The following is a 14,428-nucleotide window of genomic DNA, read 5'->3' on the forward strand; positions in this document are numbered from 1 at the left end:
TCTAGGGCCAGCCTTAGTCTCACTTTAAAATATGTGTGCTTTGCAAAAGGTGCATCAAGAAGTCACATTATCTGCTAAAAATCTACTTCTGGGTCATTTTTCTCACAGTTTAAAGTCATTCGTTTTTACAAATCCATGGTCCTCAATCTTCGTTTGAGTTGTAATGCTGCAGGAAGCACAAACTATGCACATTTACTATAGAAAAAATATGGGAGATGTGTATATTAAAAACAATAGTATTCTTCATATAATACACTCAGGGAAATAAGAAAGTTCTCTCTTTAATAGTTAACCAAATGAACTCTAAATCCCAGCCTACATTTAGATTCTAAAAACTCAAAAGAAAATGTAAAAGCCAAGACATGATTATCATCTTTTTTCCATTCAATGTTACAGTGCGATATTTATAAAAAAAACAGCATTTTGTTTCAAATTCCTAATTTTATAAAGGGAGACTGTAGTTTTAAACTTGAATTCAGTGTGATGGGAAAAGTAGCAGGCTTCTAGACTTCAATAGCTTGCGATGAGCGACCTCTTTATCCACAGGAAAGAGCAGAGACTTCAATAAATAAAAGAGTGGGCACGGAAAAGGCCCAAGTGTCCGCTTGAGGTACCAGTTAAGTTACATGTAGTACTCTTCCTTCTCCGCGCGTTGCGTGTTGTTCTCCATCTGAAGGGCCTTGTTGGCTTCTTCGTCCTGTTGCTCGTTGGTGACGTAGCTGCCCTTGTGCTTGTACAGGTAGACGATGATGAGGACCATAACGGTGAGCAATGTCACAAAAACCGCAGCGATTACCCCTAATAACACAAAAACAGACAGACAGCAGAAGTTAAGACTCGGTTTCGGGCTGCCAGAGATATATACTAACTTTGAATCAGATTTTTTTCACATGCCCTAATTTATAATAGCGGGATGGTCTACTAAAGCATAATCTGTACTAGTAATTTTGAGTACATTTGCTACTACTATTGTATTTGTGGGCCAGATGTATTTTTGATCCGTCCGCTGTTTCTCAGCACCATATGTGCGGTCTATAAAACAAATTGGTCAATTCTTTACTCTGTTGCGGATTGATACATCTTGCACTGCGCAAAAGTTGTTATGTTATAATGAAAACGTCCAGTAGCCGAGGTGTAGGTTACAGATATTTGTATTGTATTGTTATTGCTTTTATATAGCGCTTACTACCAGATACGAGGTGTCAAAGCGCTTTTTCAGCGAGTAGCACGCTACTCCAGGACCCATAGAGGATTAGTGTTGAATTAGTATAGTGAAACATGCAAGTTCATTTTAAGTGGTGGATAGGTTAGTAAGTTATTTGGAATAATAGCAGAAGGATAGAGGAGGAAAAAAGATTTGCATTTATATAGCGCTTGTTACCCCTGATGAGGTGTTGAAGCACGCCACGCCGGAAGCCCATAAAGGATTAGTGGTGAATTAATATGGTGAAATATGAAAGTAATTTCAGTGGTGGATATTAGTCAGTTATTTGGAGTGAGAAGGATAGCGGAGGGATAAAAGGGGAAGAAAGGTTTGCATTCATATAGCACTTGTTACCCCTGATGGGTGTTGAAGCGCTTTTCTAGCACGCCATTCCGGAACCCATAAAGGATTACTGTTGAAAATTAGTATAGTAAAATATGAAGTAATTTGAGTAGTGGATATGTTATTCAGTTATTTAGGTAGAGAAGGGTAGGTGACGGGATAGAAGAGGGAAAAGGGTTTGTATTTATATAGCGCTTGCTTCAAAACCCCTAATGGGGTTTTGAAGCGCAAGTAGCATGCTACTCTGGTTTTAAACGGATTCAATGTACTGTATTTTATATTTAGAAAATCAGCAACACTGTACGTTTTCTTATAAAATCCCCTTTTAATAATTGCCATATGAAATATTCTTCTGAAAAAATTTAAGATGTGGAGTTTATAGGTATTTTCGAAGTTGTTATGGTTTTTATTAACTGAAACAATAAAGTCTTTCACCAAGCTAGCAAGCCGGACCATCCAAAGAAGAGCTCCCTTGCCCCTTACATCCAAGGATCCATCCACTAACCCATCCCATCCATCACCCGATAACCACCACTCCACCTCCACACCCCGTCATCCACTCACCCATCCACCAGTCCCTCATCACTCCATCCATCCATCGGGCAACTCCCTCCCTCCATCAATCCATCTAACGTTTGTCCCATCTATCCTTTGACCCACCCATCCGTCCTTTCGACCATTTACCCACCTATGCATTCTTTCACCCATATAAGCATCCTTTCACCCTTCCACCCATCCTTTCATGCACTCATGCATACCTTCACCCATCCTTTCACCCACCCACACATTCTTTCTCCCATCCACACATCCTTTAAAATCATTAACCCTTCCACCCACCCATGCATCCTTTCAATCATCCACAAATCCTTTCACCAAACCACCTTTTCACCCACTAACACATTCTTTCACCATCCACATTTCCATCCATCCTTTTACCCATTCACCTTTCATTTCACCCATCCTTTCACTCTTCACCTGCCCTTTCACCTACTCACACATCCTTTTACCCATCCGCCTTTTCATCCCTTCACCCATCCTTTCACCCAAACATGCATCCTTTATGCCATCCACCCCTTCACCCATTCATCCTTTTAACCTTCCACCTACCTTACTCCTTTTATACGGACACATGGTTTACAATGCCCTTGCAACACAGTTACCTAGGTGAAAGGTCAACAAAACAGCTTAAGAACATTTTGTTCCTTTTAGCCACATCTCCTGACACCTCCCACGCTTACTGACAACGCCCCCACTGCACTCAGGGCCACAGTTCCCACGCTTTTTTAAGCATCAAAACAGCTGGTTGATTAGCACCTGTGCAGTGCTCAATCTATTAGCTATTATAATGGTTTATTGGTCTTGGTCACATATAAGAATATTCACAGGTTCTTAGCTTAGATCTTAGGTTAGCCCCACCAGGAGCAGCCTCCCAGCTTCTCAGCCCATACTCCAACGGACACTCCCAACCTCACAGCTTCTTTTGGGAATCCTTGAATGCAGATATAGAAGCCTGCAAGGGATAGGAGACCGTTCTTACAACAACTCTACTTCGAAGTGACAGAGGCTGCAAGGCTAAAAAAGCACCATAGAGGGAGCATGCAGCAGTCCATGGGACCACTGTTTGCTTGTATTGATGTTCAAAGCTGCCATTCGCGGAGTAGCTTTCACTGTGCAAATGGTTACCGACTTCCACGGGAAATTGGCAACCTTTCAATATTTCCCAACTGCGGCACTTCGAATCTATTATACATTTTTTTAAAATTTGTTGAGAGGATGCAGAACATGTCAGCACTCATAAAAGCAGGCGTGCTGTAGAGGTCCACTTGTCTCCTGAGGAACCATAAGGTTCCATGCTAGACTAAATTGTGTGATACTGGTCAAATCATTTTGTCTGTCCACGCAAACTTACATGTGCGGCAGACTGTTGTTGTAAAAACATAAGCACAACCTTTGCTATGGTTTTTAAGTAGTTAAACGAGTTAACAACGTTTTAAACACACATTACTGAAGTACAGAATATTCAGCAGAATTGACATGTTCTCTAGTAGACAGAAAAGTTACAGTGCAAGCTGTAACACACTACTAATTTTTTCACAAACAGTGTTATCTTCCCTCACACTTCTCTGATATATATAGACACACTCACTCTGTCTCCCACCTCCAACCCTTCACCAGCTACAGGCTCCCTTTAAGCATGTTTGAGTTCTCATACTGGATGAACTCCAAGTTAATAAACAGTTTGGCAAGGCCACGTGAAAGTACAATGAATGCTGGAGGGCAAAGAGAAAGATACAAAAGCCAACAGACAAGAGTGTTTGTGTTAGAACTGAACAGTATACACACCTCTGGTAAGACTTTATTTATTCCCAGCAGATCTTAGTTTGTAAAAGAATAAGTGCCAATGCCCAAAGTTAAGATCAGAATCTCGCGGCCAGCGCTGCTGAATATTGGGGTTGCCAAATACCAACTCTGTTTATTCTTGATTCTACCTCATAGGAATGAACATCAACCACCAGAACATCTATGCCCATTTATTTCACTCTTTTAGGTTCTTTTTTTTTATTCTTGCTATCTTTCGTTGTTACCATTTTGCTGTCTTTCTCTTCCTCTTTCATTCACCGTTTTGTATTTTTCTCTCTGTTGTACTAGACAAAGTCTAATGAGCTAAAATAAGTGCTGGTCCCCAAAAATCAGTGCCAGTGGTCATCACCTGCAACCACCGGCTCAAATTAAGCACTGATTCCCTGTACCAAAGAGCTCATTTGGAATAATGTGTCTACTTTTTTAAGACTAGTCAGGAGTATTGCTCCTACCTTTAAAGGCCACATGGTTTTAACCAGGCTCGGAAGCCACATCTGCAAGGTTGATCCAGTTATGGAGGCTTCGTCATTGGTATTATACCCAGTTCTGGGAACGGTTCACCGGGGGCATTTTGTCGGGTTCTGAGCCACATCTTCTATATTGTTTCAAGTGATTGAAGCTTTCTCTGGAATACTCTGTTGATTTGTAGATGCCTCACCAGATGCATAGTTACTACTTTTAGAAACAACTTCTGAAATATTTTGTTTCAATTTTGAGGCCCATTCTTTCATAGTGTGGTCAGTACTAGAGGACATATCTAGAGATCAGAGATCAGTTCTGGAGACCAGCTGTTCAGGTTTGTTTACAGTTCTAGAGGCTACATCCAGACTGTAGTGTTAATTTCTGTAGAGCACCTATGGATGGAAGGGGGTATGATCTACAGTTCACTTCTCACATGTTGTTCTAAGTTCTGCAGGACATCTGTGTGTATGTGTCCTGTTTTGAAGGCCCGCTCTGGTTCCATTCTGGGGACACTCGCTGCAGCACTAATAATCATGAGTACTCAGATCATGGGGTTGAGAAGTGAAAAGGCTGGGGTTCCAAGCACATAAAAGTTGGATGCTACAAATAAGAGGCAGCCTCACATTGTGAGAGATTATATGTTTACAATTGTCACAACATGTAATGATTTTCAGATTACTTTACTACTACAAACTCATTTGTAAAACTTTCGAAGGTAATGTAAATTTCATAAGGGTGAAAATATGTTTTTCACTTCTTTAAAAAAAAATCTTTTCTAGGTCTGCTTACTGTAGCAAAATGATACCAGTACAAGCCTGAAAATGTGTCAGTAATTATAATTCAAGTGGATTCTACAGTAACTCTTGGAAGGAGTATGAATACTTTTTCTAGTTCATCCCTGCTTTGGTAGCAGCACCGACGAGTACTATTTGCTTCCCTGCTGTATAACAAAATTAAAGGATTCTCTGATCTGATCTGTAATATCGCCCAATGTGATATGTATACTCTATATCGAAACGTATGGTCTCTTGAGCATTGTTAATAAAAAAGAATTTAAAAAAACAAATTAAGGATTCTGAAACTGTTTCATCCACTCAGCATGGCACCCATGCGGGCACATTTTGTGGTTAATTATCAATTTAGAGCAGAATCATATCTCTTAAGGGAGAGTAGTTCTATCTACTGCACCCTTGCACTGTGACCTCTTCCTGGAGCTACAGTGGAATTAGCAAGTCCCGCACCAAGTGCTCATTCGAACCTCCCACTCCGACTACTCACCAAGAACGCTACCACCCCTGTTCCACAAAACCTTTAAAGATTACCATAATAAATATGGTTCAGCTAAGCTGCTTTTAGCTGTAGCAAATTTAGGAAATCTCAGACTAAGAATATGTGCTATTTGAATCATCTTCAAAGCTGGATGACTTTAGAGCCTTCTTTGTGTGCAGTGCACCTCACCCCATGCCAACTACTGCAGACTGCAGCCACTTACCTAGTGACAGGGGTATGATACAGAGTACACACCACCAGGAGGTCAATGTGACACAGCCATGTGGATGATCCTCTACACCACATACTGTTATTCTGCTTAGATGTTATCAACGGAAGAAGAAAAATCCTCTTGTGAATTATGAAGAATGCCAGCCTAGGATTGTACAAATAAGTACCTTAAAAGCAACATCTTGATCAGAGTGGCCAACACAAGATCCAGCGATGAGTTTAAGGAAGACAATGGCCAGAGCAGCAGAAATGAAATGGCATAGGATTGATCGACAATGCAAAAAACCCAAGGTCAAGAAAGAGCTGGAATGGATCATGGGTCACTGCCTTGTCCCATGGCTGGGTACGCTGACTGGGAAGGATTGCTGATGAGGTGATCAGAGCAAACACATCATGACAGAAACAGTGTGGAGACAAAAGCTAACGCGGTCTTCCCCAGCCAGGCACAAGACAAATCCATTGTGGTGAAGGCACTGGACCACGTGGTTGTGTTTGTTAAAAAATGTCTTGGGCAAAAATGAGATTACCATAAAAATAAACTCAAACATATTTTTCTAGAAGTAGTGGCATTCACTTAAAACATGTTTGCTTTTCTCGTAGACGTTTCACTGTGAATAGATCATCCTCCTCTTTTATTGCACCTTTCGAACCATTGTTTCCAATCGTTTTATTATTCGAGAAAGACTTCCTATACCTGCATTGTTATTTAATGTTTTTGTCTTTTCGTATTTCATGGGGGTGGTGGAGTCACATCATGTACTTACTGGGTTCTCTACATCTTTACTTCTGTTCCTTAAGAATCAAACCCTCTGACCCCCTTGCTCTGTGAGCAGTTGTCATCATGACATGCATGTTTAATGTCTTGTCTCCAATTGCTCTAGTCCATCTATGGCTCCCAGTGCTTTTTTGTAAAAGAATTAGAACCGGTACCCAAAGCTCTGCTCAGAAGCTGGCGGTGGCTGCTATTAAATGTCAGCGTGCCGAATACCAAAGCTGCGTAGTTTTGAATCCATCCCAGGCCTCTATAATCCACTAGCAGACACTCCCTGCCCCTTTATCTCACTCTTGCAAGTTCCTGCTTTCTCTCTTTGTGATCGTTGTTTCATCTTTCTCTTTCTCCTTTCCGCTTTTTGTGTTTTCCCTGCTTTTTTCTTTGGAAATGCCTGAAGAGGGAAAATAAGTGCTGGTGGCCCCCAAAGCGACCACCGGCTCACATTAAACACTGATTGCTCCATCTATTTTTTTGCGATTGATGAAGAAGCATTGTGCAATAATTCAGACGTCCATGATTGTTTCACGAACAAGGATGTTTTTTCTACTAATGTAGCTAATTTTTCATGTTTTAATTACGTTCAAACTTCATTTTTTCCTACTTTTTCTATTCGTCAGGTCATGTTTTTAGCCTATATTTGTTCAAATGTTGCCTTGTGGTGTACTACCTGTACTATATATTCAACACGTTTAGATAACCACGTCTTTGGATTTTTTTATTCCAGTTCTCTTCATTGATATATAGATAGGGTGACCAGACGTCTCGGTTTTCGCCGGACAGTCCCCGTTTTTGGAGCAGTGTCCCGAAACTTTGCTGCAAATTAAAGAAATGTCCCCGTTATTGCGAAGTGCCCGGGTTAAACAGATAAATGTCCCAGATTTTAAAAAGTGTCTCGCTTGGTGCGCCTGCTTTACTTCTCACAGGTGCTGAGACAGTTCTCTATTGGGCTCTCCATTTTTGCCCTCACGAAGAAACAAAAAGCTTACTGCTGCGGCAGTACCACCCTTCACGCTTTGAAAGAGACCCGTTATAGTTCTTTCACAGTCTGTCGCATCATTCCAGAACTGAGGCATTTTCAATGTTATGTACAGCGAAACCAAAGTTGTTGCTTATTTCTCTTTTGCAGCTAACAACCATTGACAAAGCCAATAGTCCAGGCTTGTTCTAGATGTGATGTTACTTGTTATATTGTCGACAAGGCCAATAGTCCAGGCTTGTTCTAGGTGTGATGCTACTCGTCATATTATTTATCTGGATACAATGACAGAAGCAGCAAATTTTTCGGGCGGGACGCTATGCTAAGTACAGATTGTTTTAGCTTATGTGTTTTAAGCCACATCCTTAATTACATCGGCCACGCCCTTGAGAGACACCTCCCCCCCCGCACCCCTGTTTTGTCATCCCACTTAAAGCCATGGGTACTTCTGTCAGTCCTATTTCTATGTCGCTGACACCTGTCCCAGTTTTTTTGTTTTGAGAATCTGGTCACCCTATATATAGACAGCAGTCATCTGGAAAAGCCGGCTCAGATCTGACCCTCCTGGACTAATGCAGTTTACCTACCTTATTCTGGTAAGTTGATCTATGCCAATGCTTATTGGCAAAGTCAAGGTGGATCATCAAGTCACTCTAAAAATGTTGGTTGCATGTTTCGGCTATCCTTCCTTTCTTGCGGGCTCACGCTTTGTATGGGAAAAGTGCTTTTCTGTGATGAAAGGGGCCAGGACTTTCAGATATTTGAAGCCATTACCTGCAATAATTGCAGTGTTGATTTCTTCTGGATCTATTGAAGGTACTGTGGTCAGCAGCAACACAGGCGTAGTTAGCTCTTCTACACACCAGAGAACAAAATGAGAAAATAAACGTGAAGTCGAGCACTGGTGAATTAAGTATTTTACACAATCCACATTTTACACCTAGGCTGGCCAAATTCATTTTGTATCCCTCTGACATGCTTACATAAACACACACTCCCTCTCTCTTTTCTCTTAGATTATCTCTATCTTTAGCAGTTTATTTATTTATTTTAGAGGTTTTATATAGCGCTGGCTGGGCCCGGGGGTATCATAGCGCTTTACATTTTAGAGACAAAAAAAAAAAAAATGTCAATAAGACAGGGGACATACATAGCATCAATGTATATAAACAACATATAGGTCTCCGCCTGACAGATTTCAAAATGATAAATATGGGAAATAAGCACAACAAAATGTGTAAGATGTGGTAAGTCAAAAATATCAAAAAGGCACAAATTGAAAAAAGGAGCCGGAAAATTGCAGAGTCAGGATAGGGAGGTTAGTGGTCCGTTAGGTTGGTAAGGAAGAGAAGCGGGAGGGGCAGAAGTGGAGGGGGGTTTGGAGGGGATGCGGGCTGAGGGTGGACAAGGGAAGGGGGGAGCAATGAGGAGTGAAGGTGGTAAACAGGGAGGGGGAAGTAAGGGAGGGCGAATGCATCTAGGGTAGGACAGATGTAGCCGGTGGAAGAGAACAGATATGGATTAGGGTCCCCAGTATTTATTGAAGAGATGTAGTTTGAGTTCTTTTTTGAAACTAGAGTAGGAATGGTTGCAGCGAAGGTCAGTTGGAAGGGCATTCCAAATGCAAGGAGCGTTGCCGGAAAAGGATCGAGACTGGGTGGTTTTCTTTTTTAGAAGGGGGGGATAAGAAGGAGGGTGTTAGAACTTCTCAAGGAACGGGAGCAACCGGCTTTAGTGAGTTTGCTAGCGAGGTAGGTCGGTGTATTCTGATGGAGAATTTTGTGTGTAATGCAGGCTGTTTTGTAAGTGGATCTACCTTCAATGGGGAGCCATTTAAGGGTTTGAAGGGCAGGGGATATGTGGTCGAATCGCTTGCAGTCTGAGGTAAGCCTAGCTGCAAGGTTAAGCACAGATTTAAGAGGTGCTAGGTGGATCTTGGGAATTCCGGTGAGAATGGCATTGCCATAGTCGATGCGAGAAAGAACAAGGGATTGGACTGCTAATTTGAAATCATCAATCGGGATGAAAGATGATGAAAGCAGTGCTTGTAAAGAGAATATACACGTGTAATTACTCATCATCCCAGATTACCTCTTTGCTACTAAGAAGTGCTGGTACTCTCTCTTAATAGGTATTACACCTCTGCTGACAAAAATATGCACTTTTCCTTCAAAACTGAAAAAGTGCAGGTACTCAGTGCCTGACTGCACCACCCCATTTAACCCCATTTAATTGACTGCTCTTTTGGTTTCTGTTACAAATGTGGAAACCTTGCCCAAATAGTGCAGACGAGATAAAAAAAATATTTTACCTGCAATTCTGAAACATTGTTAGAATAATGTAATTTAGACTCCCAGCAGCTGAAGTCCTGAGTGCACCAGTAAAAAAACATGGAATCCCGCCTGTATTGGATTAGTTGGGCTCAAAGCCTGGAGACCTTGGATCCCCTCTCATGACCCAACACTGCTGTTGATCAGCAGTACATACACCTGTGAACTATTTTGTCACAGGGTATTTTGAGAAGCATGGTTGCTTCTTTTCACAATATTTATGGGGCCCACCAATGTGTCTGTCCTTGTGGGCAGAAAGAAAAGGGATGTAATTAGGAATATGGATGGAATACTTGAATCATGTGCAAGCTGAAAAGACAAAATTCATCCTTAGTGTGTCAAACCAGATGTCAGCAGCACATGCTCACATCTCAAAAGCAATCACTTTATTTAAATAGCCTTAAAAATAAACCAACCACCAGCTAACAGTAGGGAGTTCGCCCTTGGATGGCAGCCATTACATTGATGGGGGATCAAGCCCAGTCAGTGTTATGGCAAGCAGTTTCTTTACGATTCAATTCCGTAGTTGGGAAATGTCCACCCATTACAAGCGATCGTCCCAAGTTCCTGCACCCATTGTCTACTTATGTCAGAAACAAGCAATTCTCTACTTTGTTTGTGGTATTTTGGCTTGTGATGAGTTCTTGAAATACGTACCATTAACCCAATGCATAATAAACACACTCAATGTTCTTCATGCTCTCCAGACATACCTGCAAGAGGAGACGCAGCCATGGTTTTGATGTCCTCACCAGGGCCTCGCTCTCAGGTTTGCTCTTGTTCCAGATGAACTACAAAAGAAATGAAAGAGCCGCAATAATCTCTTGAAGAATTTGCCTTCACCATGCAATATGTAAAAGGCAACAGAGGGAACAACATAAAGTGTGCCTTTGTTATCCAGTCTACAGTAAAAACCTTGGGCAAAAAAAGTTTCCTAGTTCAATGGTGTGAACAATCATAAGCCAGAAAACTGACATGGTGCTATCCCAGTTTGTTGAATTCTCCCAAGGAACTGGCAAAGTTGAGTTTACGTTCAGTTATATCAAGAAAGAAATTTGATCTGCCTGTTTGCAGGCACCAAACAATTGCCTGTTTTTGCTTTTGCTTGTCCCCTTTTCTTTGGTTTCCACTGTTCCTAACCAGTGTCTTTGCCTTGTTTAAAGCGGATTATGTTTCTAGCTCGGCTTGAAGCAACTCTCAGATGGGATTTGTTGCTTTATAGGATACAATAACATAGGATTTATAGCGCCTGAATACCCCCCCAAAGGGGTATCTCTGCGCTAGCAATCTGCTTAGTCAGCCGAGAAAGAGGAATAGATTAAAACAACGTAGTCTTCAGAAGCATACAGAACTGCAGGTGATCAGAGCACTCCCGCAGATGGATTGGTAATTGGCTTCATAAGGTAGGGGCTAAGTGGAAGAATGCTTTCCCGCCTAGCCGAGATTTTTTGCAGCATGGAACCACAAGTAGAGATTTGGTCCCTGAGCGTAGTGTTCTGGGAGGCTGGTATTTTTTTATTTCTCTGCCAAATAACTGGGGCCTTTGCCATTTAGTGATTTATGCACAATGCAGCAGATCTTAAAACCGATCTGCTTCCACACTGGTAGCCAATGCAGTCTCTGCAAAAGGGGAAGGGAGGGAGTAAGGGAGGGAGCGTTGGAGACCTGCCAGGCAGCAGTGTTTTGGACCACTTGCAATTTGTTCAGAGATGCTTCACTGGCAGGGATCAGCAGAGCATTGCTGTAATCTAGGCGACTTAGTACTAGTGCCTGGATAAGGGTTTTCCTAGTGGACAAGAGGAGAAAGGGAAATACTCTTCAAAGAAGATCTAGAGCATGGAAGCAGGCACCAATGGTGGTAGAAGCCTGATCCTTCATGATTCATTTCTGGTCCAGGCAGACACCTAAATTGACCATGGTCTTGGGCTCTGGGGCGGGTTCCAATTCCGTTGGCCACCAGCACGGAGACCATCTCAAAGGAGCATCACCAAACAGTATAATTTCCATTTTCCCCTGTTGAGCTGGGGAAAATGTTGCCTCATCCAGCTGGCAATGGCTTTCATACCTTCTGAGAAGATGGACTGAGCATTGGGGTTGTGTTTATCGAAGGATAACAGGAGCCGAGTATCATCAGCATAGGCGATGGGTATAAAACTGAATTTCCTAAGTAAACCTGCCAAAGGAGCAACATATATGTTAATTAAGGTGGGACTGAGACAGGATCCCTGGGTACTCCTTTAGTCAGTTCCGTGGTCTCAGAGTGGAAGGGGCCTAAATTGATGGTCTGAGTTCTATGGGAGAGGAAACTCAACATCCATTGTAAGGCTGTACCTTGAATCCGAATTTCTCTGAGTCTCCTGAGCAGGATTTGGTGTGAGACAGTGTCGAAAGCTGCCAACAGGTGAAGCAGCTCGAGTAGAACTGTCTGTCCATTGCCAAAGCCTGTCTGATGTTATCCGTGACGGCAATCAAGGCTGTCTCTGTGCTATGTCTGGGTCTAAAACCAGACTGAGATCGATCAAGACAGACAGATTCCTCGACAAAGTCCGAAAGATGTTTATTAATATGTTTTTCTAACATCTTGCTCAAGAGAGGTAACAGTGAAGTAGGACTATAATTAGTCAAGTCAACATAACATATGCACAAGGAACCATTACCTCTGTAGCATCCAGCAAAATGTTTGAGGATAATATTTATTTTAAAAACATCTTCTACAGCAGATTCATTTAACTATGTGTTTCTAATTACAAATATTTTGAATAAAGTGTGGGGTAGTTGGCAGGGGATTTCAGTGAATGGGGGATTTGAAAGGGGTGGTCTTCCCTGTAGGATGGGGCAGTAAAGGGCGTGAGGGATTTCAGGTTCATGAAAGGAGTGGAGAATGGAAATGCAAAGGCATTGAAGGTGAGGTGCAACTGAGTGCAAGGTGGAGGTTGGGTGCAGGAAGGAGCTAGAAAGGTGGGCCATAATAGTGGAAGGTAGCACAATGGAAAAGTGTTCAGGAACTTGTGTAAAGACTTGAGCACTTCGGGAGAGAGGAGGATAGGCATTGCAATCGCCCATCATATGTTGAATTTCGAATTACTGACATTCAACAACTTTCCTTTCATTCACCTATTTCTGAAGCATGAATATAGATCCATTTCACCAGTCCAGTTTCTTCGCCACTCTTTCTTATCGGAAGTGTGCTGTGTTTTCTGATTATTAGAACATTCCTTAGGAATGCTGACTGTGTAATGTGTGATGCTACACAGAACATTCACCATGTAATATGTGATGCTGTAGGAGTTCTAATTCTGTTTTGGTTTGGATGCTGAGTTAAGTGGACTCCGACAGTTGAAGCTGGATCGGAGTCCGTGAGGGTTGTGTTTCTTACCACTCCAATAAAGATCATCTTTACTGAACCAAGATATGGCTGATTGACCTTAAAATACTGGCAACGAGATTATCTTAGAAAAGGAACAACCCTACATGACAAGTTTCAATTTGAAGAACCCACGTAAAAGTTTAAGGATTTACCTTCTTATTTCCTCACCTTAAACGGATTGAGGCGACGACGGGAGTGGCATGTCTATGGGACGAAATCGTAGACGCCAGACAGTGATTCGAGGCGATCTGCAGCTGCCGTTTTGATGTGTTTGTAATGCTGACTTCCGATCCATTCTCCGAGCGGGGTATATTACCAGTTTGATTCCTGATTTGGATATGATGACGTAGACGGTATTCAACTGTTCCTCCCATTGCATTGTGGGAGTGAACGACTAGACTGTAAGCTCATCATCTGTTTCTCTATTCGAACGCGTCTTGACGTGACGACGCGATCGGCATAGCAGCTATTTTGATTAGTCCTGTCATCAATTCTTCAGTTTCCTCATTACGCGACTACCGATTGAACTGAACATCGAGGTAACGCTTTTACAATTTGATTAACTTTATGGAGAATAACTGTCCCTAACACAAAATGGATATAAAATATTAATCTACGCTAAAATATGGAATTATCTCATTTTCACATATTTGGATATTGAAATTGTTGTGTACGCCGCTATACACACACAATTAACTGTAATAAGAAACAGGAATTGCTGGTCAACGAAGGGAGATATTTATGCAAACATAACAAGACTACTCTGGAAATTTACTTGCTGTGTGCTGAATCATACACACAGACGCACTGTGATATTTGTGGATTCTACTTACAGTGTATGACATTCAATCATTCATTATAGTTCAACAATATTGTGTTTTACTCTCAAATAGGGGTTATTTATTCTTTTTTTTTTTCCTCTGAACATTTCTGACAATGTCAACTTCTTTGGAACCTCCACATTTTTTGTCTGAGAAAGGGGAGCCTGTTCTGCCATGGAAAAGACGGAAACAAATCTTTGACTCTTATCTCATTGCTATAGGTGGTGAGAAGTTTTTTGCATGTCGTAAACAGGCAATTCTTTTGCATAACTTAGGTATTGAAGGGAGGTGCA

At 41.8% G+C, this 14,428-nt stretch overlaps 1 protein-coding gene across 2 annotated transcripts in view; it reads right to left on the minus strand.

Annotated features, from left to right (window-relative positions):
- Positions 1 to 261: 261 nt before the first annotated feature.
- The window catches only part of SMAGP (small cell adhesion glycoprotein), a 118,913-nt gene continuing 104,746 nt past the window's right edge, over positions 262 to 14,428 (minus strand). For both annotated transcript variants that reach the window (XM_078688860.1, XM_078688859.1), the window contains exons 2-4: positions 10,661 to 10,738; positions 8,392 to 8,472; positions 262 to 798 (exon numbers count right to left, since the gene is read on the minus strand). In XM_078688860.1, the coding sequence (XP_078544986.1) occupies positions 623 to 798; positions 8,392 to 8,472; positions 10,661 to 10,682 (279 nt within the window). In that variant the 5' untranslated portion in view covers positions 10,683 to 10,738 and the 3' untranslated portion in view covers positions 262 to 622. The remainder of the gene's footprint in view (positions 799 to 8,391; positions 8,473 to 10,660; positions 10,739 to 14,428) is intronic.

Source organism: Lissotriton helveticus, chromosome 1_1, assembly GCF_964261635.1.
Source record: "Lissotriton helveticus chromosome 1_1, aLisHel1.1, whole genome shotgun sequence".
In the NCBI taxonomy this organism is placed as follows: domain Eukaryota; kingdom Metazoa; phylum Chordata; class Amphibia; order Caudata; family Salamandridae; genus Lissotriton; species Lissotriton helveticus.